The 27,338-nt window shown below is 54.4% G+C and overlaps 2 protein-coding genes across 2 annotated transcripts in view; one reads left to right on the top strand and one right to left on the bottom strand.

The window, feature by feature from the left end:
* Positions 1 to 10,766, bottom strand: part of LOC122383691 (proline-rich protein 36-like) — a 72,187-nt gene extending 61,421 nt beyond the window's left edge. Inside the window, exon 1 of the mRNA XM_043370371.1 lies at positions 10,420 to 10,766. The gene's annotated coding sequence lies outside the window, so the exon portion shown is untranslated. The remainder of the gene's footprint in view (positions 1 to 10,419) is intronic.
* Positions 10,767 to 11,972: 1,206 nt separating this feature from the next.
* Positions 11,973 to 23,463, top strand: LOC122383690 (probable E3 ubiquitin-protein ligase HERC4). Its single transcript, XM_043370370.1, has 7 exons — positions 11,973 to 12,253; positions 14,979 to 15,128; positions 15,374 to 15,484; positions 15,845 to 15,967; positions 16,270 to 16,383; positions 16,639 to 19,178; positions 21,192 to 23,463. Exons 2-7 carry the CDS (start codon positions 15,011 to 15,013, stop codon positions 21,441 to 21,443), a joined length of 3,258 nt encoding a protein of 1,085 aa, XP_043226305.1. The 5' UTR covers positions 11,973 to 12,253; positions 14,979 to 15,010; the 3' UTR covers positions 21,444 to 23,463.
* The last annotated feature ends 3,875 nt before the right edge of the window (positions 23,464 to 27,338 follow it).

The following is a 27,338-nucleotide window of genomic DNA, read 5'->3' as shown; positions in this document are numbered from 1 at the left end:
ACAGGAGGCCCCTGTGCCTTAAAGTGACCATCCCACCTGAACATTAGTTTTGAGTTGAGATAGCCAAATTGCTGGCCATGGCCTGCAAATACCGGTTTGGGCACTCACAAGTCACAACATCGAAAAATGCTTTAGTTCGGAGATATGGAATTTCAAACTTGCAGTTTTCGGATTCTAAGGGGCTAATGCATTGAGATGCCCGCTTAGAATTTGTGACGTCAGCGGTGATCTAACGATTTTAAAACCTTATACTAACATCTTTTTGCAGCAGTGGTGGTAGGTATATGCTATTTGCGCCCAACATCTGCCGCAAACGCCGCACTTCCAAAATGAAGTCGCTAGGAACAGCGGAGATCCCAAAAAGTAAACAAAAGCAAAAGTCTACTATCTTGAAAACCGGTGAATATTTTTCGGTGAAATTTGGTAAATATTCGTTTTTGCTCTTTCTGAACCGAGCGACATCACTTTCATGCAAATTCATTAACTTTTTTAAAGTGGGAGGGTCCCTTTAATCGGAGGCCCCAGTGCCCACACATGAGGCCCCTCTGCCCAAATAGGAGGCCCCTGTCCCTGTGCCCGCACAGGAGGCCCCTGTGCCCACACAGGAGGCCGCTCTGCCCAAATAGAAGGCCCCTTTGCCCACAGGAGACCCCTGTGCCCGCCCAGGAGGCCCTGTGCCCACACAGGAGGCCCCTGTGCCCACACAGGAGGCCCCTGTGCCCACACAGGAGGCCCCTGTGCCCGTAAGGAGGCCCTGTGCCCGCTCAGGAGGCCCATGTGCCCGTAAGGAGGCCCTGTGCCCGCTCAGGAGGCCCCTGTGCCCGCACAGGCACAGGGGCCTCCTTTGCCCAAATAGAAGACCCCTTTGCCCACAGAAGACCCCTGTGCGCACAGGAGGCCCCTCTGCCCAAATAGGAGGCCCCTTTGCCCACAGGAGACCCCTATCCCTATGCCCGTAAAGGAGGCCCCTGTGCCCGCACAGGAGGCCCCTCTGCCCAAATACGAGGCGGCTTTGCCCACAGGAGACCCCTGTTCCCGCACAGGAGGCCTCTAAGCCCACACAGGAGGACCCTGTGGCCAAATAGGAGGCCCCTGTGCCCGCACAGGAGGCCCTATCCCTATGCCCGCACAGGAGGCCTCTTTGCCCGCACAGGAGGCCCCTTTGCCCGCACAGGAGGCCCCTTTGCCCGCACAGGAGGCCCTTGTGCTCTCACAGGAGGTACCTGTGCCCAAATAGGAGGCCCCTGTACCCGCACAGGAGGTCCCTATCCCTATGCCCGCACAGAAGAACCATGTGCCTACACAGGAGGACCCCTGTGCCCAAACAGGAGGCCGCTGTGCAAGGCGGTGGACGACCATATGTGACGGGGGTCCACCAAGGTAGGGTATCCCCAAATCTGCCTTTCTCATCGGATTTCGGCCACTTATTTTTCCACCTTGATCACTGACAAGACAAATTAGAATCTTTTTTTAATCTTCGAAATCTAGGCCCTCACGGGACCCGATGCACAAAACGTGCAGTTATAAAGGCAAATTAGTTATGTCAGCGGAACACGGGCCATTCTAACAGAGGCCCACGCCAACTAAAAAGGATGGTTGTGCTGAAAGGGACCAGGGAAGGTTTTGAAGGCCAATGCCGAGTGAAGGGTTCGACAACTAACGAGATCTCAAAACATTACGATGAGAGACCTGCTTGCTAAAATAAAAGGATGAGAAGTTTAAGTTTTCGTAATCTGATGCGGAAAGGACCTGGCGCTGGACCCTCGGGAATCAGAGTATAGGACCTTCTCAGATCAATATTGCCTATTCTGAAGCATCGCGGCACCCTCCGAAGTCGGTGTAGGGCCTTTAGAGGCTGGTTTTGGAGACGGACCTGGATTTTAAAGAGGCCGTCGCGCGGCGTGCGGCGCTCAGAGGCAGCCATGGGCCGTCTAAAACCACTGGTCTTTCGAGCATCTTGGTATCCAAAAAGGACTTGAGCCCATGGGACACACCTCATTTCCAGCTACATATGCTTACCGTGGTTAGAACCTTAGATGTATAGTGTATACATAATGTGCTTATTTGCTTATTGTTTCGTTTTACTTCGTTATCAAGTGATGGCTGACAAAATATTGGCAGGGCTCAGGGAACATTGATAGGACCCAAATAAACATCGGTAGGGTTCGGGGCTCGGGCCCTACCAGGCCTATACAAAACCACACCCTGCCCTGTTCCTACACAGAAGGCAACTGTGCGGCCATAAAGGACGCCCCTGTGCCACTGGCGGATCCAGAGCTCCGTTTTTTTTTGGGGGGGGGGGAGGGGGCTAAACGTTGGTACAAGGCCGCTTTCTGTAGGCAAAAAGTTGTTGAGCGGGGGACGAGGTGCACTCCGCAATTTTCAACCCATATCTTTCCATATACCGGCCAATGTATGGTTAAAAAAGTTGTTGAGTGGGGGGAAGGGAGTGCGCTCCGAATTTTCCAGACCGTTTTCATTCATTGCAACGGCATAATAATGAGAGTTCAGACAAAAAATTGTGGAGAGGGGGGGGCTTATATGTATTGCCTGTATTGCCCTATTCATAAGTGGAGCTTAGTGGCACGTGGGCGTTTGCATCATTAACCTGGGGTACCTGGCGCTTTAGCAACCGCATCCCTTCATTCTGCAGAACCACACACAGAGCGTCAGCTTCACTGACGTCTCTGGTAACAGGCAGATTGCAACCGCTCTTATATACTAAGAGGGGACCTAGTGCCGAACTTTGGAAAACGCCTTTGTTATTCGGAAGCGACTATCTTTTCAAATAACCTCAGCTTGTTCGTGTGCGACCGTTGGTGCCGGACGACACCCAGGTCATGGTCTGTGGCAACAAGACAGCCCTGTCAGATCTGGCGCATAGAGCAGGCCCTCTTTTCTCTCGACCTTTGGTTCCGCGCAAATTCGACAAAACTCACCTGATTGTTCTTGGCAGTAGACAAAAACTGCGGAGCCGGAACGTTACACCTCTCGGGGTGAAATTCCGCGAGCGTACAATATAACCCGTATTAGAAGCAAAAATCTGGGGGTGATCTTTGATCATCATCTTTCCTGGGACGCCCATTTATGTACAAGAAATTACGCGTAAATGCTTCGGGATCCGCATTGGCCTGTCGCACATACCTACGTCATTACCTTCCGGCCGAGATCTTGCCCGCCATTGTAACCGCCCTGGTGCTATTGCCTCCCTCCCGCGTCCGCTATTGCCTCCCTATGTACGGCAGCGGCAGCGGGAAGAATCTTGCTAACGGATTCAAAAGGTGATCATTGATCAACTTTGCCGCTCGTGTCGTCTCAGGTAGAAGGAAGTTCAGCCATTCTGCAGACGTTCGGAGGGCGCTGGGATGGCTCGATGCAGAGGATCTATTCAAATATCATACGCCTGCATTACTCACAAAATTATCAAATACCATACACCAGTGTCACTTTCATCCTTTATCCAAGCAAACCGTGATACACGAGTTCGGAGCACTCGCCAGGGTGACGACCTGCGACTGCCACCTGTCAGGACGGAGGCTGGGAGGCGCCGATTTCTGTACTATGGCCCGATGCTATACAACCAACTGCCAGCTGAAATGCGCAGCGTACGATGTCAATCGGTCGTTTTAATTATGCTATCAGGCAAGTGAGAAATAGGCAGTATAGTAGTAACTAGTAATGCACTGCCATGGTCACTTTTATCATATTTTGTTTAGGTATTTTTATCGTTTTTATGAAGGTTAGTTCGTACCGCGTCTGTAACGTGTGGAGCAGTCCCATCATTGTATCATTTGTTTTACCATTGACTCTAGGCAAGGAAAAGCCACTTCTGCGCAAGGCCATATATAGACTTCTGCGTGGATTTGCCCGAATACGCGGGATTGGTATTGGTAAAGCGAAAACGTTTTAAACTGCAGATAATAGATACACGTACTGTTTTTGACAAACGACCACAATTTTCACTTTTGAGGAGGCCCCAGAGGCGAAGAGGAGGCCCTCTTATGAAGAGGCCCCCTACTTCGGCCTGCCACCCCTGGCAAAAATCCGTGGCGCCGCCCCTGGTGACCGCTGAGGGTCTGAGGGGCCAGGGCGGAAGGGACCGTCGCTGATGACCTCCTACTGCGACTCGAGACAGTTTGTATCCACCGGTAGCCGAGACCCGTGAATACAGACGCTGTGCGATCAGGGCCCTGTTTCACCGGTGATAGCAGCACGCTGCTATTCCATTTTGCGAGCTGACGTCACACTTCTGGTAGTGTTGGAGGAATAGGCTTGTTGACGTCTCCATGGAAAACCAATTTGACACGTGTAATAGCAGCGTGCTGCTACCACCGGTGGAACAGGGCCCAGGCTATAAGTGGACGGCGCTGCGACACCGAGGAGCGTCCGCTGGTAGTCATGGCAACGGCTGCCCACAATCTCAGAAAGAGTCTTTATGTCTTCTACACAGAAAAACGGCGGCAAGTGCACTGTCCAGCGGAAATCAGGATCGTTACCCAATTTACTCTATTGCAGGAGGGGGGGGGGGAGAGTTCAGGTAACGAGGTCTGAGATTCCCTTCAGAGGGGGAAGGGGAAGAGGGGCACAAAGAGTTAGTGGTTACCGCACTGGTTGAAGGTGATATCTAACAGGTAGAACTCGAACTTCGGAAAAGTCACGTAGAGCAGGGAGACAGAGCAGTGGAAGGGGGGAAATCAAATTCGCATATGAAACAAAATCACACGTATCCAACCGCATGTCATATGCACTATAAATAGAGCTGCAAATGCTCTAGACCGTGAAACAAATAGCGAATGAATAAGGCAAGGCCTTGAACTCATTTCCGCGTATCAAGCTGCTATGGCGACCAGAGTGATGCAGCCTGGCTCATAGAAGCGCGTTCTACTTCGGCATCCAGGGTATTGGTGAACGGAGCGGCCTTTCGAAGCTAATATTATCTTTCTGCGTGTTCTGCGTGGCCTGGGAGGAGGGGAGCGGGGGGGGGGGGCGTTCCGTCTCAGAGCCTGCACCGGTACCGTACCGTTTGTACCGGAGGTGGGTACCCGGTACTGTACCGCGCGCCAATGTCTCTGAGCCGCGGTCCCAAGAACGGCGCCACGGACGCGGCAGGCAACACGGCCTGCCTGATACATATCATTTCTGCGAACGGCTGATCCGCTCGGCCTGGCTCGGAGTGCGGCGGGCGCTTCACACCGGCCCGGCACGGCACAGCGCGGTTCACACAGCTCCGTCAGTCACTCCCGCTAAAGACCACCGCACACTATCCATTCGGCCGCTTCACTCGGCCGTCACAGTGGCGATTTTCTTTTACTGCGGCGCCGGCCACTCTGTCCCTGTGCGCTTGATCGCACATGGTCTGCTGCTCCAAATGCACGTAAAAACGGCACTCACGCGGCCAGCGCGTGGCGCGGGGAGGTAGCCAGCTGGTGCAGAGCAGAGTACAGGGAAACGTCAGGTCTCAGGGCGGTCAATACTGAGCGCTCGGCCGGCCGCGAGGTTGTTTCTGCGACTCGCGGAATGTCACAGAGAGAGACGCTGGAACGTAAAGTGGAGGGATCTGGTAAGCCGAGCTGGTAGCTCGTTAGGGGGAGGGGGATAGCGGCCAGCTCGGGGAAGCGCAGGAGAAAAACACAGAAACAAAGAGAATGAAATAGAAGATACTTCCGATGCATAACATAAACAAGATCCCATCAGTCGGCTTTGTAATACTGACAAGTGACACGTTTCCTGCATGTAAACGTCTGGATGGCTACTTTGTACGCAATCCCATGAAAATTGTGTCGCTCACATCGACAGTCGGAACCCGGAATAAATGAAAAAAGATTTTTAGCAAATACGAAAATAAGCAGCAAAAAAGTCACCTAGAGTAGTAAACACCCAGCGTATTTAATGCATAATGCATACATAATGCAGCCGGATAGTTACGGGAAGGTGTTGATTATGAATGGAAGACTCGTCGGAATGGGGCAGAGGCGCAGAGGAAGAAGGATCCAGTACCATCGGGAAAAGATAAGAAAAACAGGCTGCGAGAGATCAAAGAAGTGAGGATCAGAAGAGGAAGTCAGGGAACGGCAAGCATCCGTTTTACAACGATTAGGACTGCGCCGTGAAAGTGATTACAACAGTCATCGTTAGGCACATGACTGATGGCCCGGCCGTCCGGTGCTATGGCACGGGCCGGTCCGGGTCGGTCCGGCGCCGGCATGGCCCTCCGCCTGTCGCCCGGCCGGCCGGCCGTCAGCAGTCATGCTCCTGCCGCCGCCGCCAGCGCCCCTAGCGGCCGGACGGCGAGATACACGCGTGCAACCGGCGCGGCGGTGCGCTCAATCTGCCTTCCCGGAAACCATTGATGGCGTTCGCCGAAAGCCTTGGTCTTATTGAAGCGGACTGGGCGGCCGGACGGAGGGCACGAGCGGACGGTAGCACGCCACCGGTGCTCCTGGCGAGCTGATGTCCCGGGACTGATGGGTGCTGGGGTCACCAGCCGATCGCTCATGAAACGGCCGGGCGGGATGAGGCGACCTGTGGGGATGGCAGGACAGTGAAGCTCTGGAGTCACATCGAAGGAACAGGCACACAGCGCTGCCGCGGCACCTGAACATCAATGGGGTCAGCCTTTGGTGGCATATTCCCCATCACCCGTTCGGGTAACACAAGGTACAGCTCGGCAAGGAACAGTGGCCATGGACGAAAACAATAGCATGAATAGGGTAATCACTGCTTCAGAAGCTTCAAGAGCTCGTGTGGGAGCTGTGCTACGGGAAGTCACCGACGGTGGCTGACATTTGAGAAGCAAACTTTCAGTCTCAATCAATACCACCAGAAAATAGCATGTCGTTTCCACAAATCTACCAGAAGTTCAGAGGTCAAGTTTGGCGGCGGAGCCTGGCGGTGGCCAGACGATTCGGCGCCCATGCCATAAGTTCGCCGGCCAAGTTTCGCAGTTGACGGTTCGCCGAGTGGCGGTCCCGTCTCACGAATCTCTCTGACGATGTCTTCTCATGAGCATTGGTTTCTCGCGGCGTTCGGGACTGCCCGGAAGTGTTGGGGGTGAGGTGCACCTGCCACAAACGACAGGACCGCCACCATCACCACCGGAACAATCACCATCAGCACCATCACCAACATTGCCCGCCAGTGGCAGCTGTGTGCGGCGGGGCGGCGCGCAGCGGCTACCGTCCGCCCTGCACACCCAGCAGTCATTCAGCGCACACACGGTATGCCAGTGCACGCCGGGTGGGGTCGGGCAGAGGCCGGGAGCGCCGTGCCTGCCCGGCACCTGTCCGGCAGAGCAGGGGCGCGGACAGCGGCCGAGCTGACCGCTGATCCGGCGGCGCGCGGACCGGACACGGGGTGGAGGAGCCCCGCCGGAGCCACCGGAGCTGGGAGCCCCGCCGGCAGCGTCGCGACAGCAGCGTGCAAACAGTTTGCTCTGCAAACCTCCGCCCCGTTTGTATACTCCCTCGATAGCGGCACGGATGGCGCGGCCGGCGCGTGGCCGCCGGCGCCGCTCAGAGTCCCCGGGCGCGACTCCGGGGCGCCGCAAGGCCACGGCTCCGGGCGCCGGGAGCGTGGCGCCGCGGCGCCCAGACGGAACGCCCCGGGCGCCGGTCATTGAGGGGGACCTCTGACCGCCGGCGGACCCCAGTCCCGCCGCGCAGTTCACCGACGGCGGAGCTGTCCGTATCCGCGGCGCCATCTCCCACTCTCGCCCAGTCGTGACACAGCCTGACCGGCCCGCTCGTCAACGGCGCATCTCCTGCCGACACGGCCGGCGCCACTTTCTTCACCGTGTCCAACACGGCCCAACTCGGCGCCGTGGAGCACGCTAAGCCGCTGCCCGGCCAGCCCAGGTCACGCCCCGTTTTCCGTCCCGGCCCGCGCTCGCCGGACCGAGTGCATGCTCACACTCCGAGCCGGATTATGTCGGGGATTAACCATCTGGTTCCTGGTGCCTGGCAGAGCCGAAAAACGGAGTCATCAGTCGATCTTGGAGACCTTAATGCGAGAGATTCTTTTGTTACATACCAGATGGCAGATACCATATCAAAAGTAAGTCGCACTTGCGCACACGGTTTGCCGATGGTACTCATCCTCCTTTTAAGATCATACGTCTGACATGGTGGAGCCTCCGCAGACTTTCCTGAGAAACGCACACAGTTACCACAGATCCACGCACTGTCTTAATCAAAGATGGGTCTCCTACCTCCTCCAACTGCAGCACTACCATGAGCAGCACACTGAGGTGCGCGCGACGCCGCCAAACGAGACCAGACCAGACCGGGCCGGGCCGAACCCTGCACAGCCGAGAGCGAGGTGAGAGCGGCCACTGATCCGCCGCTTACAAGCCGGATGTGGTGCGGCCCGGGCCGGCCCGGCTGCTCAGGTGCCAGCCGGCCGCTCTGGTAACGCTGCCCGGAGAGGATCCGCGCCGCTCGACCCGCCAGCAGCGCCGCGGCGCTGATCAGACGGACCAACTCTCCGAAGGACGGCCGCATGACATCCTAACCGCAGAGACTCCGAGCGAGCAAAAATGGCGCCAATGGCGGCTGTGCGGCGCGGCGCATCTGCAGCGGTCAGATAGCGATAACCTGTCCACATGGCGGACAGCGCTAAACACATCGACCCGAGCGGCCGAGATAGGCGCGCACCACGGACTGAGGAGGCAAATCCCGACTCTGTCAGAGCTCAGAGAGAGCACATTGGCATTCTGAGCTCCAGAACTGGATGTGGCTTGACCGATTCACGAAAATCCGATCAATACCCACTCCGGCATGATTTCAGTTCGTAGAAACTCAATGTAAAATTGACCAGCAGCCTCCATTCAGTAATTGCATTTAGCGGCTTTAACCTAGCTCCGGTTTCTTTAGAACCCAGAGTTGAGCGGTCGGAAACTAAGCCGCATACTTCGGCGAGCAGTGTAGGTAAAGAAACGTTTACCAAGTAGGTGACGGATGATTTTACATACCTCCCCTGACAGTAGGTAATTGGCCTTACGAATCATTAACCGTACGAGCTTATCTTACTGCACATGCGCTCCGTCATACTGGTTCGCTTTCAATGAGCCAATATTGACATAAAAGGTTGGCAATCACTGGCGGATTCAGAGGGCATTTAGGGGCATCAATAAAAACCAACAGTGGCCAATGGACATCACACGATATAACATGCAAACGCCAAACGACTGCGAACGAGCAGACGAGAAAGTCAACTATGAAGTGAGCAAGCTTTTCGAACTGAACTTCCCTTCTTGCGCAGCCGTCAGCCGCGCAGTCAGAGCCGGGAGCCCACAAGTGGGGCGGCGGCTTTAGCTGCCTGCCTACCTGACTACCTATACCGTCTAAAGCCGGGATTACATCCACACACTGAACCTATTGATACATGTTATGACAGATGCTGCCCGGATTTTACATACAGGTTCAGAGCTGGAGCGCATATGCAGCCCCAGCTTTGAGCTTTGGGTGGTTCTTGTTGTCACCTGACCAGCAAAGCCTGGTATCCACTACACAGATCTCCTTGGGCCCTTGGCGTTCTGAAGAGTGAAAAGTCAAAGATTGGAAAGCGAATATAACATCTCTTACAATGAACTGAAGTCTGTGAATGTACTGGAGCTCCACCAGAGCGGTTCTTAGGATCAGCATTCCTGGGCTTCAAATAAATCTGAGGTCAGCCTATCGGTAGATGTTCGCTGCCGATAGAAGCACGCGTAATCGCGACTCTGGGAGAGCGGCAGTATCTGTCGCCGCGGTATTTAGGACCAGTGATTCATCGTATCAATGTTCATTGTTCAACTCTCAGAGAACCTGTCGACCCTCCTCGATGGGGTCGAGGATGTGAGGGATTAGGCGTGGGGGAATCCGCAGTACACTTTTTCATTTTCTTTTCAAGAGATGTTGCTACGTTTCTTCACTATGACATCGCGGCGTTTCTCGACAGCCCGTGGTACGTAGCGCCGCTCACATTCACTCCATGAGGACCCGGGGCCACGTCACCCCCGTCCCCACGCCACAGCTGTGCACCAAAAAACGGCCGTACCTAGCGCACGTCACAGGTGGTGACGCGGCGGGTCACCCCCCCCCCCCCCGGGCCCGCTGCGGCGCCGGGCTGCCGGGCCGTGACGTCACCGTCTGGGATAAATAAACGGCCGGCGCTGCGGCGGCGCTATCGGGGTGTCCGGCAGAGCGAGGGCCGCCCGGCCGGTCGGCGCAGCGGCGGCCCGCCCGCCGCCCGCCCGGCCGGCCAGCCGCCAATAACGGAATTCCTGCGCACTGCCCGCCAGGGCTGGGCCTGAAAACCGGCCCAGCGCGACCGGAGCTGGGTGAAAACGGACAGGGACAGACCCACACGGGTCGCTGGTGACGAGTGGTACAGGCACACGACGAAACACAGTCGTTAGCGGCGGGTTCAGCCGGCACTTACCTCGCACGGTCCGTTATTGGCGACTGCTCCGACGTCCGTCCGACCCCGCTCAGCGCCGTGCGCGGCTGCCAGAGCCCCAGCGATGGACGATGGCTTTCTGCAGCGATCCCCACTCGCCGTCCATTCCCAGGCGCCGCGCGGCCGCGGTCGCCAACGCCAGCACTGTCTCGTCTGACCCTCCGGCCGTCCGTCTCGGGCGCGTCACCCCTCGAGCACCGCCGCTGTCACACAGACGGTACTCCACTCGCCCGGCCTGTTTGGATTTGTGACGTCATCGCCAGCGATTCGTTGAAGGTCGTTTGCCAGATCATCGATTCATCACGCTGCTAGCGACACCTGTCAAGGAAAGAATAAAGCTGAGCTTGGGTAGATGCCGCCACACAGCAGGCAATAACATAGAGGGCGGTCCACTCCACAGCAGGGTCCACATTTATTCGCTCTGGTTACCAAAACAATGCTGATTGCTGAATGTAGATTATTTGGCCTTACAATGCCAATAAGCTTGAGAAACATAGGGGCGCAACTCAATATTCATGAGGGGTGTTCACGGGCACCGCACACTGCTGCGTGCGGTGTGTGCGGTGCGTCCAGCAGGCGTGGGGGTAGGGGATGGGTAGGCGGCTCTGACGTCACGGCTGCGTGCGGTGGACGGTCCGCTGTGGCCAGTCCCGACCGGCCACAGCGGTCGCTGTGTGCGGTGACGGAAGGCTGACGTAGGGACGCAGTGGGCGGAGCTTGGACCCTGTGTGCGGTCCGACCGCACACAGGGTCCGTGAACAGCCCTAGGGTCCAAAGCTGTAACCCCTCCTTATTGACCTTTGACAGGCACAGACAAAAATAGCAATTAGCAATAAATAAGCTTCACTTTCTCTTTAAGAATATGACCATATTTTTGGCTATATCAATTAGAATCTTAATTCTGCACATGCACCACAGTCCTGCTGAAGTTCTACTCAAGAAAATTGCGAATGCTGCTTACGCGGATCCCTGGTTCACTACAAGAATACTCGTGGCTTTCAATGAGATTACAATTACAATCGTAAACGTGATTGTAATTGAAATTGCTCATGAGTAATGCAGAATGAATCAATCTAATGATGTGTGAACCAGATTTAACATCACCAGGGCCAACCGGCATTCGTGATTGTTGTAATACATGATACATGATACATGATACATGAGATTATACAGTCCCAAAATGTACTGAACTCAATGTATGTAAAAATGACTGAAATGAGGCCATTCCTAATCTATACGCTTCCAACAGGCAACATTCTATTTTCTCACTTCTCAATCTTGATCTTGATTGCCTTGATCTTTCCCCAAGTCAAAAAAGCAAGTCGAAGACGATTGTGTTCAACATAATCGGCGCAGGGGTAAAAAGGCGCTGTTCATCTGCTTGCTTAGGAAGATTTGATAGATTTGATTGGTCGATATAAGAAGGTCGTCATCAAACATCCTCAAGGACAAATTTTAGAACATCTTTATTGTGACAACTGCGCCAGATATGCAGGAAGCTGTCGCTGGCACAATATTGATATCGAGGGCTTGCGGCTTGGATATTGCTAATATCGCTCAGTGTTTTTATATACAATTGATATTGATTATTGTTGTAGAAAATGGGGTGAAAAGTGGGGATTCTGAGGACAAATACCTTGAGGAAGTTCCTTCAGCTTTCATGAACAGGAAGAAGTGCAATGCTTTGTAACCAGTAGGTAGGTACCTAGTTTCCATCTTGATCTAGTTACCTACCTACTAACCTGCAACCAGAAATTCAAGATTGAGGCAAAAGGAAGGCTTGACATTTTTGACAGCGCTGCATAGATCACCTCAGGTATGTGTCTATAATTTTGAACTTTGATCCTAGTGAGTTTTTATTTATTAAAATCATTAGCGTCGCCACGGGGGGCAAGCGGGGCAGCTTGCCCCCCCAACCTCGGACGATCTCAGGGAATCGATACAGATTCGATGAGATTTTGGAGTCGGGAAAAATGGGGGTACCTTTCTGAGAATGTCTGTGACTTGTGAGGCCAGACTCGGCTGGAGCGTGCAGTTTAAATCAGAGTCTGACTCGCAGTCGCCAAAATCTTCAAAACTCCGAGTCCAGACCCGGAAATGTCAATGCTGTGATTCATTTCATGTTCCTAGTTCGTTCTTTATTACATTTTACAGCTGATTTTCATAAGTTTTGGATTGCTGACACAATTTTCGCTCAAAGCGTGAAACGAAATCTTCGGGGCCTTTCTCAACTCTCGTCAAATGTCTGCGACAGGCTCAATTACCGTACAAGTGTCGCAGGGCTCATGAGCCTGCTTTAAACAAAGGCTCCTAAGGAGCTCCACTGAGCCCTAAAGAAGCTTTCAGAGGGCCCAAACGGGCCTCTGAAAATCCCACTGGTGTCCATGTTCTCTGAGGGCCCATACAGGGATCTTTGAGCCTTCGAACATTTCCGAGAACCTTACCTGGCCTCTGATAGTTCAGCCAAACTTTTGAGGTGACAGACTTTGCTAACCCCAAGCCGGCATATCTGAGGGGTTACAGCTCACGTGTCACTCTGAGGTCCGCAACACATGTTTATTATGTCCCTACGTAAGGTCCTTAGGGATTCGACACAGACCCCGAGGGTTCACACTGTTATCCGAGGGCTCCAGGCTCACCCTGGGCCTGGTCTCTTAGCTCCCGCCGCCCACACTGGCTTCTGAGGGCCCCACCTTGGGCTCGGAAAGCCCTAAAGCACCACGTACACGTAAATATTTGAGGTGACCCACGCCGATCTCCGGGATCCTAAGCATGCTTCTGAGAGTCAGCACTGACCCTGAGTGGCCTGAAATGGCCTGGAAGTCCCAAACCTATCTCTAAGGGATCCCTTGCCGCTATGCCGTGCGTAACTTTTGGTTCCGTTTAACATTTTTTGTTCGCGTTTGCAGCGCTTCCCTTCACACGAAAAACGAGAAACTTTTGTTCACACTCGAGTGAACAAAACACTTCCTCTCACTTGAGCAAAAATGAATTACTTCCGATTGTCACTTCCGACATTCACTCTCCGCCGAATGCCCAACTTAGCTACGATCGGTGGCTGGGATAGGTCCTATGCATTTCACGTAAAACCTCTGCATGCATGCGTGAATGGAGGTTTTAGCAGGGTGATCCGATTAAATGGAGCGTTTTTCATCTTTTTCTGGGTAATGATCATGAGCGTCGAGCGTCTACACAGGGGCCCACTGCAGTGCGTCCGCAATCGCAGCCACTATATACTATAATTCTACCAGTCGTTTTTGTCATGAAATTTCAAAATTTCGAATTTTTCTGTAAAAAAAAAAATACATGTCATAGCTAGAAGAAAACCTTTGTCACCATCGGATTCCTCGCACCATTGCGCGTCGAATGATATGTAAAACGAGTGAGTAAAGACTGGGGAAAGGCAAGTTTTAACACAAAAGTTGATTTTGCCCCCCCCTCCCCAACCGAAAATCTCTGGCGACGCCTATGATTAAAATAACTCAATTTTGATATGCAATGGATGTACCTACTATTTTTTGGATTCTGTCTGAATAAATCAGTGGGCACCGATAGACTGAAATCTGAAAACAAGGTGCCTGGGGAGAGTCTTTTCTCCGAGACGGTGCTCCAGTGGGTGCCAGGCCATGCCGGGCTGGACGGCAACGAGACCGCCGACCGCCTGGCTGGCGAGGCCACGGCGGGCGACCAAGACAGCGCACCGATCGACCTGTCGAGTGCGCGGGCCGCCGTCACGCGCCATGTCCGGGAGCTGTCGCGACGGAGGGCAACCGCTGCCCACCCGCACCCGGACCCCACGCCTGGCCACGACTCCCTGGCGCGCTGGGGGTCGGTGACGCTGTCCCAGCTGAGGACCGGCACATCACCGCTGACCCGCGACACGCTCTACAAGATTGGCCTGGCAGCCGACGACGAATGCTCCGCGTGCGGGGAGCCCGACAGCGTGGCGCACCTTCTGACCGATTGTCCGGCCTATGAGGCGGCCCGCCGCCGCCGCTGGGGTGTCGCCCCTCGCCTGGTCGACGTCCTCGGCGGCCCGGCGGCGAAGGTCGTCGCCTTCATCGAGGATGTCGGGCGGACCGAGCCGCCGCTCGACCCGCCTGCGCCGCCGCCCCCCTGAGTGGGTTGGCGGTGGGATGCAGGAGAAGAAGAAGAAGAGTTGATCAAGGCTTTTGAACTTGTCACGTGACAACCCATTGCAGGCCAGACTGAAAAAAATACACGTCATGCCGAATATGTCCGGCGCAGTGGCGGGATTGTGCTGAAAATTTCAGCGCACGTCCGGCGCAACTTCGCATGCGCCGAATTGAGCGCATGGCGGCGGGTGAATTTTTTTGGCGCAGGGCAGTCGCATAATGTTTTGGCGAAATACAATCACCAAATTTATGCGGTTTTTACATGTAAAAGTTCCTTATCCTGTATCTTTGTTCATTTCTACCCATAGACCATCAACCCCTGGACAACCTCTGGAACAGTATTGGCTCACACTGCTGTGATATCTAGCTGGTTTGGCGAGCTCTGACCTGGTTTTCTGTCCCCAGTGGTGTACTGACAACTGTGTGACATAGGCAGTATGTACTGCTGGGGTGGCACGGTCAGTGGTGAGCTGGGACTTGGCGGCATTGAGGAGCAGCAAGTGCGCACTCCTCGCCACCTGGCCACCCTGCCGGCCGGTACTCAGATTGTCCAGGGTAGGTCGGTCCTTGCAGACACTCAAATTGGACCTGGTGGCTGCACCATACCTGAGCGTCAAGTTATCAAAGTGTCTTAATTTAAAATGAATCTGAAGTGTTGGTTGTCACAGTAGCATGGTTTTCTTGTGAGATGTGTGATTCCATTTTTGTCAGACTGTGTGAGATTTATCACGTTTCATATCAGTAAGTTAGTATGCCGATATGACCAGCTGAGGCCGACAGTGTATGTCTGCGTGCTGCAGTGGCCTGCGGATACAACCATACGGTGTTCTTATCGGCTGAGGGGTCCGTCTTCACGTGCGGCAACAATGAGCGCGGTCAGCTGGGTCACAGCGGACAGACCACGCGGCCAGGTACCGTCCAAAGTCCACCAGCGGGCGGCAGCATCTGACCACCCGCCACCGTCAATATCTACCGTTAAATTTCCGGTGTACGATTTTAACCGGCTGGTAGCGTGTGAATCGGACGTTTTGTAAAACGTTAAAGTCTGGTATTGTATAGGTACCTATCGTTATGCCCTTAGGCTTGTTAAGTGTCATTGCTAGTGTTGCAGAAGATCAGGATGCTGATTGCTGACAAATCATTTGCATGACACGTGTAATTGTGTAAAGCAGCTAACACACTCATAAGCCCAGCAGATGGTGAACCATGCGTAGGCACTGTGCCTCACCAGAGCCGCGCTGTGGCCGTGTGTTCTGCTCGCCGCTCCGCAGTGCTGCTGGAGAGGCTGGAAAACTACCCGGTGGCGCAGGTGGCCGCCGGGGATCAGTTCTCACTGGCAGTCACCCGCTGGGGAGGGCTATTCTCCTGGGGTGACAACCGGCATGGGCAGCTCGGTAAGGAGGATGAGCGCAGAACTGAGCTGAGGGGCGACAGTCGACACGGACAGTTCAGTAAGGGGGAGGCCGGGGGAGGACAACTGTTAAAACTATGCTTCTTATTGTTATAATAATCGGTGGTAGGTGCTAAAGTTAAGTTAGTCATGGGTGAGGGGGGTGTGGGGCGTGCAATTTTTATAGACATTACATTCATTGAATCGTGTTTAATTTTCGTTCCCTCGCCCTGAACAACACGTTTTCTTTCTCTATCACTGTGCCCCAGCCCAGCTGAGCGACCTGTGTCCGTCTCTGTCCCGCAGGCACCGGCGACCCGACCGAGTTTATCCAGCGGCCGCGCCAGCTGAGGGCGCTCGTCTCCAAACGGGTGGTACAGGCTGCCTGCGGACAGGCGCACTGCCTCGTCCTGACAGACGGTAGGACTCGTACCGGAGGCGGGTCTGCGCTCAGACTGGGTGCCGTGGGACTGCGTGCTGATGTTTCCATCCATTAATTAGTCCTCAGCAAAAAATGTCATCAATACTTACATTGAAATAGCTTGTAAAGTAAATGCAAGAGTAAAACGGTTGGCTCTCTAACACAGTCTGAAGAACAGTTTCCCCGCTGAACACACGTCCACCCCTGTGCCGACAGACGCCGGCTGAACTTCAGTTTGCCGCCTCTGCCGACAGATGGCGAGCTGCTGTCGTGGGGCTCCAACGAGCACGGCCAGCTGGGCCAGGGCACGCTGGGCGGCCCTCCCGTCTCCCAACCCCGCCTGGTGGCCGCGCTGGCCGGCCTGCCGCTCGGCCGCGTGGTCTGCGGCGGCCACCACTGCCTGGCCGTCACCAAGTGCGGCCGCGTGCTCGGCTGGGGACGGAACGCGCTGCACCAGCTCGGTCTGAGCAGCGAGCAGGACCAGCCGACGCCGGTGGCCATCCGCGGCCTGGGCACGCAGCGCGTGCGACACGTGGCCGCCGGCGAGAACCACTCGGCGGCGCTGACGCGCGAGGGCGCCGTGTTCACGTTCGGCGCCGGCGTGTACGGCCAGTTGGGGCACGGCGGGAAGACGAACGAGGTGCACCCGCGCCAGGTGATCGAGCTGATGGGCAGTGCCGTGTCGCAGCTGATCTGCGGCCGCCAGCACACGCTGGCCTACGTGTCGGCCGGCGGCGCGGCCGGCGGGAAGGTGGTGGCGTTCGGACTGGGCGGCTCAGGTCAGCTGGGGGTGCCGGACACTCCGCTGGCGCGCACGCCGGTGACTGTGGCCGGGCCGTGGACACGGACTGCAGAGGGGACCGGCAGTGAGGACGGGCCGGGCGGCGGTGGGCCGCTGCGGCTCTTCTGCGGCGGCCACCAGAGTTTCGCGGTGCGTCTGCCCGGCTCACCGGACTCGGCCGAGGCGTGTGACGACCGCCAGTGGCCGGCCGGCTCCCAGATCCTAGAGCTGACCGCGCCGCAGGCGGACGCCATCCGCGAGGCGGCGCGCTCCAGTTCCTCGGGCTCAGAGTCCGACTGTGAGCGGCGCGACCGGCTGCTACAGTTCGCCGAGACGGCGCTCGGCAGCGTGGCATGTCTGAGCGGCTCGTTCCTTCCGGCCGGTCCGCGGCACGTCTGCACCTCGCTGCAGCCCAACCTGGACCTGTCCGCCTGCCAGCGCGCCATGCAGACCCTGTACGGCGTCACCAGCGAGCCGTTCGCCGAGGTGGTGCACGCGCGGCTGGCGGCGGTGCCGGCCGCGCTGCCGCCGCGGCCCGCCGACCCGGAGGCGCTGCGCGCGCTGCTGGTGCTGCTCTGCTGGCCGGGCCTGGAGCAGCTGGCGCAGCCTCTCGGGGACGCGCTGCTGGCCGTCTCGGAGCTGGACTGGGCCGTGCTGAGCGGCTGGCTGCGGCAGCTGCCGGCGCCGCCACTGCTGGCCACCATCGGCGTCTTCAAGGCGACCGTGCTGCGGCTGATAAAGCGCGCCGACACGCTGACGCAGTGTTCGGACGGCAGCTGGCGGCTGGGCGGCCGGCTGCAGGCCACGCTGCGCGTGCTGCGCCGGCTGCACGGCGCGCTGCTGGAGCAGCCGAGGGGCCCGGCGGCGGGCCGCGGCCGGCCGGCGCTGGCCGTCACCCCGACCACTACCCCGGCCACCACCCCCACCGGCGCCGGGCCCGGGCCGCCGTCCGGCGCCGTCACCGACGAGTCGTTCTACATGCCCGAGCTGACCGACCTGGTGAGCGTGCCGCTCGACTACGTGGGCTGGCAGCTGGCGTCGGGCGGCGCCGGCGGCGACCGCTACTTCTGCCACTTCCCGTTTGTGTTCGACGCAGCGGCCAAGACGCAGCTGCTGCAGACGGACGCGCTGCTACAGATGCGCTCGGCCATGGAGCTGGCGGCGCACCAGCAGGTGGCGGCGCTGCTGACGGGCCGCGTCAGCAGCGGACAGTTCCTGCAGCTCACCGTCAGCCGCCGCCGGCTGGTCGAGGACACCCTCCAGCAGCTGTGGCAGCTGACACAGGACGACCTCAAGAAGCCGCTGCGGGTCCGCTTCGAGGGCGAGGAGGGAGAGGACGCAGGCGGCGTGCGCAAGGAGTTCTTCTTAGTGCTGACTCGGGAGCTGCTCGACCCCAAGTACGGCATGTTTAGTGAGTTTGGCGAGACCAACACCATCTGGTTCAACCCGGACTCGCTGGAGGAGGACGTCATGTACCTGCTGATCGGCATCGTCTGCGGCCTGGCCATCTACAACAGCACCATCGTCAACCTGCCCTTCCCGCTGGCGCTCTACCGCAAGCTGCTCGACCAGCCGCTCTCGCTGGACGACCTGGCCGGCCTCTCTCCGATGACGGCTCGCTCTCTCTCGGACGTCCTCAGCTATACAGGAGATGACCTCGAGGAGACCATGTGTCTGACGTTCGAGGTCACCCGCGAGACGTTCGGACACGTGCAGACCATCGAGCTGAAGCCGGGCGGCTCGAAAATCGCCGTCAACCAGTCCAACAAACACGAGTACGTCGACCTGTACATCGACCACATGCTCAACACGTCCATCCGGAAGCAGTACCACGCGTTCCACGAGGGCTTCTACAAGGTTTGCGGCTCCAAGGTGCTGCAGCTGTTCACGGCGCCGGAGCTCATGACGCTCGTCATCGGAGACGAAAACTACGACTGGCAGGCGTTCGAGCAGAACGCCGAGTACCGCGAGGGCTACCAGAGAGACTCGCCGCCCGTGAAGCTCTTCTGGCAGGTGAGTCGAGCGGAGCAGCTGCGGGGGAGGGCTAGGGAACGGGTGGGCCCTGGTAGCGGGGAGCCGAGCTAGTGGGCCCTAAACGGGTGGCCTAGCCGGGCAGGTGTTAATAGGGATGTGCTGAGGGACATACTGGGCACACATACTATGACGTGTTCATGACTGGGTTGCCCGAGTTTCGGCTTAGTATCTTGTCAATATAGCGCTCCTTGAGGCGTCTTGTTATTCCGTGCCTAGCTATCCTGCGGTCCCGAGGCTCACATTTATCCTTTTTGGCGTGCATTTGTTGGAAACTGGGCATAATAACTATTCTGAGCGACCTTCCAAGTTTGGCTACGTACGAATGTCCAAAGTCCAAGTATGTCCAAGTACGAATGAATAAATTATCAGATCAGCTCTACCGGAAACGGTGCCTCGTGTCTTATATTTAATGTGAACTTTCTAAATTCCTAAATGAGTTCCTAAAAATAAAAATCTAAATGAGTGTGCGGCATAATGTCTCGTTATTAAGATTTTAGCGCTCAAACATCATTCGGAGGTGTTGCATGCTAACCGAGGACCGGTCACGCCGCTACGGTCGCCTGTGCCATCAAATGACACACTCATTCGTCAGGAGCTGGACTATTGCTGGACAAATGTGCGTGTCATGAACTTCTACACAACTGTAGGTACGCTCGCCAATCGCGGTCCGCCCAACTTTGCAGCGTGGTCTGTCGCGGGAACGCGCGGCCTACCGATGTATTGACTACTTCGTGTCGTTGCCGGTCTTACATGGAGAACTGCACCACAGTGGGTCGTTGATTTTTGCCAGAGGTCGTTACGTAGACACTGGCAGAAGCCAATGGCCCGCCAAAGTCCCATGATCACAGGACTGGCCATTTTGTCCATGTAGGCTACGATACAAGCCCTGCTTCAGAATGGGTACTCAGAACCGGCCAATCTAGTGTTCATATTGTCGCAGTCGACGCTAATGTTACCCTCCACATCCAACTCATCGGTCAAATGTCCCTACGGGCTCGGTGAATACTTTGCGACATTTGCATTCAATAGCTTTCATTCATTATTTATAATATGCTATGAACAGCGGATTTCCAAACCAACGCGTCCCATTCGGAGCCATTGTTGTTGTTTTTTTTTCTAATGCTTAGTAAAGGACCACTAGTTGATTTGTGTTGTGTTGGAGGGGTGAGCAAACAAAGCCTGCTAAGGCAGTATTAGTCCATATTAATAACCTTTTCCCTGGGCTGCCTGAATAGTTACCGTGCACGGAAATTTATCGGCAGTAATGACTGATTGACTTCCGATGAATCACCGTTAATACCCATATCATGCCGGAAAGCATCAGTATAATCACACATCGAGTGTCGAGCGGCATATGCAAGTGGTCCGGTATTTCAATAATAAACAAGGAAACGGTATCGCCGATGCCGCAAATGGGGCGACTGAACAGTGATCAGGATTCAGGGGATAGTTTGTATGCTTACCATACCATAATGATCGATCTGTGAACTCTAAATAAGCACTCGCCTTACGATAGATGCTTCCAGTCTTTACAGAGTGTAGGTTCTAACTTCACATCTGCATCATTTAATAATCGTCTCCATGCGATGCAGTGTGCGTGCTTAGTGCCCTCCTGGCGTGACCCATGCAGATTGGATGCTGTTTGGCGATCGTGGTGATAAATCCAGAGTACAAATATCAGTTGACGTGTCGCGTGCCGTTCTGCCGAAACGTGGTGCTGAATGACAGCGGCCTAACAGCATAGGAACTTTTTATCTGCGCTGCTGCATATTACAATGAATCGAGGGTAATTTACACTGCTTCATCTTCTGTATAATAGATGTTTGTTCCATTGGAAACCTGGCTGTGTATCAGAGACGCTCAACGTTCGGCATTGATGGGCCCGGCATTCATCCGTGATTTGCGATTGATGCTCCACAGTCTCAGTCCCGTCTCGTTCCCTCCCTCCCCGCCCTCATCCCCCTGCTGACCGCGGTGCCGCCCCTCGGTCAGGTGTTCCACTCGCTGACGCTGCAGCAGAAGAAGCAGTTCCTGCTCTTCCTGACCGGCACCGACCGCGTTCCCATCACCGGCATGAAGTCCATCAAGCTGTACATCCAGCCGGCGCGCGGAGGCGACACCTTCCTACCTGTGGCGCACACCTGTTTCAACCTGCTCGACCTGCCAGAGTACGCGACGGCCGAAAAACTGCGCTACAAACTGCTGCAGGCCATTCAGTGCACCGAGGGGTTCGGACTCGTGTAGCGCACCGCGACTGTGGGCAGGTGAGTCGCTGAGTCGGTGAGATTGTGAGTCAGTGACTCGCTGAATCAGTGAGTCATTGTGAGTCGGTTAGCGGGACTAGCGGTGGCCGGGGTCCCCGCTCAGGTAGCCGGCCCGTGTCTCGTTCGAGCCGGCACAGTTGTCTCTGCGTGCCGCGTTCGAGCTGGCGTGGCCTACAGCCGTCACTACTGCTGGTGACGCCAGAGGCGGTGCTGGTGGTGACTGGTGTCGGTGTTGGTGCACACAGTGGAGTGTGTACTCGGCACCATTTAGAGCTTCAGTCCTGGCTACCTCAGTACGGCAGTATAGTGAATCAGAGATGTGCATAGGCCTTGTCCGCCTTATGTGTAATGCCAAAGCACAGCCAGTAGGAAGACACATTTTGAGCAAGCCGATCCGAACTATATTTACTCAAACCAAACGGTTGCTGATTATCACTCATATTTTATTCATTTTTATGGTAAATTTGTGTGTCGTGCCTTTGCTGAGGGTGTATGACCCATCATCGTTTACGTTCCCTCCACAAACTAAATGCAGAGTGGGTGTGAGATGCAGTGCAGCTGCTGGTAACTAGCCAGAAGCTATTAACTAACGCGAGACTGGTTTAGTGACAATGTCAGAAGATAGTGTGTTATAGTGTCCGCGGTATGACGTTTTCACTGTGTGCATTTTCAGTCTTGCTCATCCGTTATGAACTGCCGATTTGCATGGGAATGGGTCGTGATGTATCTAATCAGTGATGTTCCAAAGCCCGCACGTAAAGGCTTCTCTCGAGTTTCGAGAAACTCCTGTCATTTGGCAGTTACTTGTTATGATGAATGGTCAACACACATTACTTGGCTTTCAGCTGCCGCGTTTCAAAACATGCGAACTCTCATTACAAGCGTTCTTTATACTCAGTGAATAATTGTTCCGTATTTTTGCAATACTGGTGAGACCGATGATCGATTGTGCCGGGATTTGGCCTTATCTTGCACTGTCGCATGGTCGAGTGATATCGGGAAGTTTGCCCTTCCGCAGAGCAGAAGGGAAAGCGGTATCCGACTGTACGGGCGGCGCAGCGCAGCGTACTGCGTGGTGCTTTCTACATGACAAAGGACAGTGACGTTATGAGGCCGCAGCTTAGCGCTGTTGCCTCCTACCCGGTGCCTACTCTCTGTGGTGCTGTGTGTGGCGCCGTGTGTGACGCCGTGTAACGCCGTGTGGTGCCGTGTGAGGCCGTGCAACGCCGTGTGGTGCCGTGTGAGGCCGTGTAACGCCGTGTAATGCCGTGTGAGGCCAGGAGAGGCCAGTGATACCCTGTGTTGTGTCGTGCGATGCAGCTGGATAACCGATAACCGTGTTCTCAGAAGGGCTTCCCAGAGACAGTCGTAACCCGTCCAGACGCTGCCTCGAGCCGCCATCAAACGGGACGCCGTACTCACAGCGGCGCTATGTGCACGGGTGTACGTGAGGTCTCAGCACCGAGCTAATCTATGCGGAAACTGCCGTGTGATTTTATCCCTGCCCTGGCCGCTACATTTGCTTCATTGGAGCCTGTTGGTTGCCAAGCACTCTTGGCCGGTAGAGTAGTTTAGTCATTGCAGCATGTCAGCGACATATCAAAATCCGAGTGCCGCAATCATGTTATCGCTCGTGTGGGTTGCACTGTATTTGAGTTTAGCCTATTGTGGTACTAAATAACGTGGTCAGTGATCGTGTTTATGGCGCTTCGTGTATTGCTCTGCTATCACCTCGCCTGAGTCTCGGTGCCAGCAGATACGCCTGGTGCGCACACGTTTGGTGAGTGTCTCACCGGTCGGTGAGAGTGTGAGCTTCTGACGGCTGCTGTGATGTGCTCACCGTCAGAGTGGGACGGACCCGGCCACGGGACGGTGGTGTGCCCCGGTCCGCGCCGACCGCCCGCGGCCTGCTGTCACCGTCCGGTTGTTTATGTTCGGCAGTGAATTAGTGATATAATAGCCTGGACCGCCGGACTGTTCAATACACAACTGGTATCGAACCGAACGTGTCAGCGAATCAGAATGGGTGGACAACAGAGGGTGTATGAAAGTGGTTCCTGAGTGTTTTCAGGCTACGCAGGAAACCGCTTGACTTATTTTTGGTTTCAACTTTGACTTTTAATCAGATGATAGCAATGCAAAGGCTGCGACATTTCGTGTCACGAGTTTCCCACCAGCTAAATATCTGGTTATCCAACCAATTCAACGTCTGTAAAACATAAACGTTTGTGATCCTGCGCTGCTTGTAGCTGAAAGGTTATAAGCACCGAGTAATTACATCGAGTTCAGCGCACCCAGCTCCAGTGTTCCAATGCGCTCAGCTGCCCCTGCACGGTTCGTCGGAAGGTCATCTCAGGCTCAAAAGAAACGGTATAGACCATTCGAAAGCTGACGGTGAGCTGAATCCAAAAATGTAATTTTTATCAAAATCGATCGATGGCCTTTTTTGAAAATTGCTTTTTTGTAAAAACTTTATAATTTTTTATTCAACGGGCTGTCCCGGGTATTCTTAAAAACATAAACATGTTTTTTCGAGTTCCAGTGAAAGCTGAACGCCAAAAGAACAATATTTAGCGAAGCAATATTTCCCAACATTAATATGCGTCTCCCACAGCAGACAATAGGGCGCAATCACACAGCTCAGTGTCACGATGGACCAAAGTCGGCCAAACAGAAGCGTGAGATGACCCTTATCGACTCGCAGACCCGGCGCTCTCGGCCCGCCTGACCAGCCACGGAAAGAACGTTCGGCTCTCGTTCTACTAAATAAATGTTATAATTGTCAGTTTAACTGTCCACATCGCTATTAAAGTTATTCAGGATACCTGTGAGGAAAATTCATTGTTCTGCTTGATTTATAACATGCTTTAATTTACATTTTTCTTATACATGTTTTGTTCCATCCAGCTGCGCTCAGTGCCCGCGCAGGTGAAGTGAGCGGGGTTTCACTGTCAGAGGCTGTACTGGTAACAGCTGCTCGGCCGTGCGACCGGTCAAAGGTTACCCAGCCCCACCGGGCGCTACCCCCACTCCACCCAAGCTGAGGCCGGTGCAACCTCTGACATTTCAACGCGGCCAATTTTCCTTATATGGGCATGATACCAAGCTCCATTGAGCAAAGTAGACATGAACAAATGCAAATTGATGCATGATGTGAAGATGACCGAGCAATGAATCTTCTGCTCATGTATCCTGAATAACTCAAGTACCGACTTGAATCGTTAAACTAACAAATATGACGCCCGTTTAGTAGAACGACAGCCGAACCTCCTTGCCGTGGCCGGTCAGGCGGGCCGAGAGCGCCGGGTCTGCGAGTCGATAAGGGTCATTTCACGCTTCTGTGTGGCCGACTTTGGTCCATCGTGACACTGAGCTGTGTGATTGCGCCTTATTGTCGGCTGTGTGAGACGCATATTAATGTTAGGAAATATTGCTTCGCTAAATATTGTTCTTTTGGCGTTCAGCTTTCACTGGAACTCAAAAATACATGTTTATGTTTTCAAGAATGTCCGGGACAGCCCGTTGAATAAAAAACTATAAAGTTTTTACAAAAACGCGATTTTCAAAAAAGGCCATCGATCGATTTTGATAAAAATTACATTTTTGGATTCAGCTCACCGTCAGCTTTCGAATGATATATATCGTTTCTTTTGAGCCTGAGATGACCTTCCGACGAACCGTGCCTGCGTTCCGCCACTCGCCACCTCTCTGCACCTCCAGCTCCGCCGCGGCTGAATTCACCTGCGGGGGTAGGCAGCCCGCAGTGGTCCGGTGTCGTGCGGGACAGCCTACCCGGTCAGGCACGCCAGCCGGCTCTGAGCGCGTCCTGCCGGGCTGCTCTTTGTAAACGTTATATCGGTTCAATGCTGGTAGTTTGACCGCTGACCGAGCCGGCCGGCCGTCGGGCGTGAATTACTGAGTATTTTGATGGTTTTGGAATGACTCATTCCATACGGCTGGAAATCGCTATGGGTGATATTTTTAGCATTCGTGGGTACTTGTTTGATTTTCATCATCCTTCTTTTTTTACCTCAATCGTTGCTTTTTAATTATTGCCCTTTAACAACATTCAGGTTCAGCCGGGCCAGAGAAGAATTTATTGGACCAGGTTAGCCAAGTCGAACCAAATGACCCTCACATTGCGTCGCTCGGACTCACGTCCCCCGAGCAGACTGTGTACCCATGTTCTCCGCGAGCCTTTTCAGACTTGTACTTGTTGATGTACGTACATCAAGACAGCACTTAGTTGTACTTGTTGGGTTAGGGCGCATAGCCTCGTCGGGCCGGGCTTAAGCGTCCGTAGTTGTTGTCATCAGTGCGCCATTCTTGTCTCGATCGAGTAAATGTTGCAGTCGGTTGCAGCCAGATGGTTCAGAGGGAAACTAAGCAGATGAAGGAAAATGATAGGTTTGGCATGGGTTTATATTCGGGCTTTGGATGACGTCCAGGCAATAAATGTCCGGTGGAGTACCTATAATTTGTGAGTTAGTTTCTTGCACAGAACTGATAAAAAACTTAAAAATTAAGAAATAGAAAAGATTGTTTCTGGTTATTGAGTCATTCAATCATTAACGTTCTTGACCTCGCATCTGTCCAGCGAGCCATTCAGTTCAAATAGATCTTCAGGCAACGTCTGCTCTTGGTACCTCACTCCACTCAGATATCAACTTGCGTTGGAAGTTTCATGTCTCATGATCATACCGAACCTCTACTTCGGAACTATGTGACTGCTTCTACAAAAGAAGGGACCGGATCGTACAAAAGATAAACGAAGGTATACGTTCAAGAGAAATATAAAAAACTACAGAAGCAAACCAGTAGGGTAAGGCGCCTAATTAGCGACTCTTTCCTATTTGCGACCTACCTCTCTACAGAAAAACTGGCAGGAGAAAACGGGGTAAAAACGTGATACATCCGGGAGCGAAAGAGAGAGAGAGAGAGAGAGAGAGAGAGAGAGAGAGAGATAGAGAGAGAAAGAGAGAGAGAGAAAGAGAGAGAGAGAGAGAGAGAGAGAGAGAGAGAGGAGAGATAGAGAGAGATACAGAGGCATGGATACAGACATAATGCGTACCTGTGGTTAGTGAGGGACTCTACTGGAAACGGCTCGAACATCTGCGGATGGACCGAAGCAGTATGGAATATTTAAACTATGTATTACTAATTACAATGCATTATCTAAGGCATTTTATGCTAATTGAATGAGTTCTTTTAGAATCAATATACGACAGTCGCACAGAGAGCGATAAGGGAACTGTCACCATCAACCTTCACCGACCGATAGCGTAATGGTCGCTCGGCAAACCCCGGTGGGTTGTAATCATCTCCAGCCGATTGAACTTGCCAGTCCCGGTGCGGAATCAGACGGGCCACTTGTGGAAGCTTCCTCAGTAAATGGCACGGATGGACCGAATAGGTCAGCCCATTTAATTCTGTGACGAAATTAATTGATGACCGGTATTGCTGCTAGAATAATCAGGGGTCGGCAAATGGTGGGGCATGCCCCCTTTGGGGGTAATGGAGCCCTTTCGGTGGGGGTAATGAGGGATTCTGAGAAAGCCTATCTTTTTAGAGTTTGTAGCTCCAGTGTTGGAGCCATCGTGACTGTTGCATCCCAGGGTTCAAAGATTAGCCCAGGCCAAAGGCACAGCACACATTGATTAGATACCAATTTTCATGTACCTGCTCGCCTCACCATCTCACCCCTCCGTACAGTCGTACAAAAGCAGCTGCAACTTTTAACCGTCGCCCGTCTGTTGGCGTTTCAACAGCCGCTAACGTAAGGGGGAGGAGTCGATCGGACCCCCGCGGCCTCTCGGACTCTGAGATGGAGCTGTGCATAAAAAAGACGAGCGTGCTACCCGTGACAAAAGGAAGC

This window comes from Amphibalanus amphitrite, unplaced genomic scaffold (assembly GCF_019059575.1).
Source record: "Amphibalanus amphitrite isolate SeventyFive unplaced genomic scaffold, NRLGWU_Aamphi_draft 000170F_arrow, whole genome shotgun sequence".
In the NCBI taxonomy this organism is placed as follows: Eukaryota; Metazoa; Arthropoda; class Thecostraca; order Balanomorpha; family Balanidae; genus Amphibalanus; species Amphibalanus amphitrite.
Note: the sequence above shows the minus strand (reverse complement) of the source record. Positions and strands in the feature narration are given on the sequence as shown.

What these genes read in the sequence shown, in the direction of transcription:
- LOC122383690 (XM_043370370.1), top strand. Translation starts at nt 15,011, where the DNA reads ATGTACTGCTGGGGTGGCACGGTCAGTGGTGAGCTGGGACTTGGCGGC. An exon ending in CGGACAGACCACGCGGCCAG is followed by an intron (nt 15,485 to 15,844) that starts GTACCGTCCAAA and finishes GCCGCTCCGCAG; the next exon opens with TGCTGCTGGAGAGGCTGGAA. An exon ending in CCGTGAAGCTCTTCTGGCAG is followed by an intron (nt 19,179 to 21,191) that starts GTGAGTCGAGCG and finishes CCCCTCGGTCAG; the next exon opens with GTGTTCCACTCGCTGACGCT.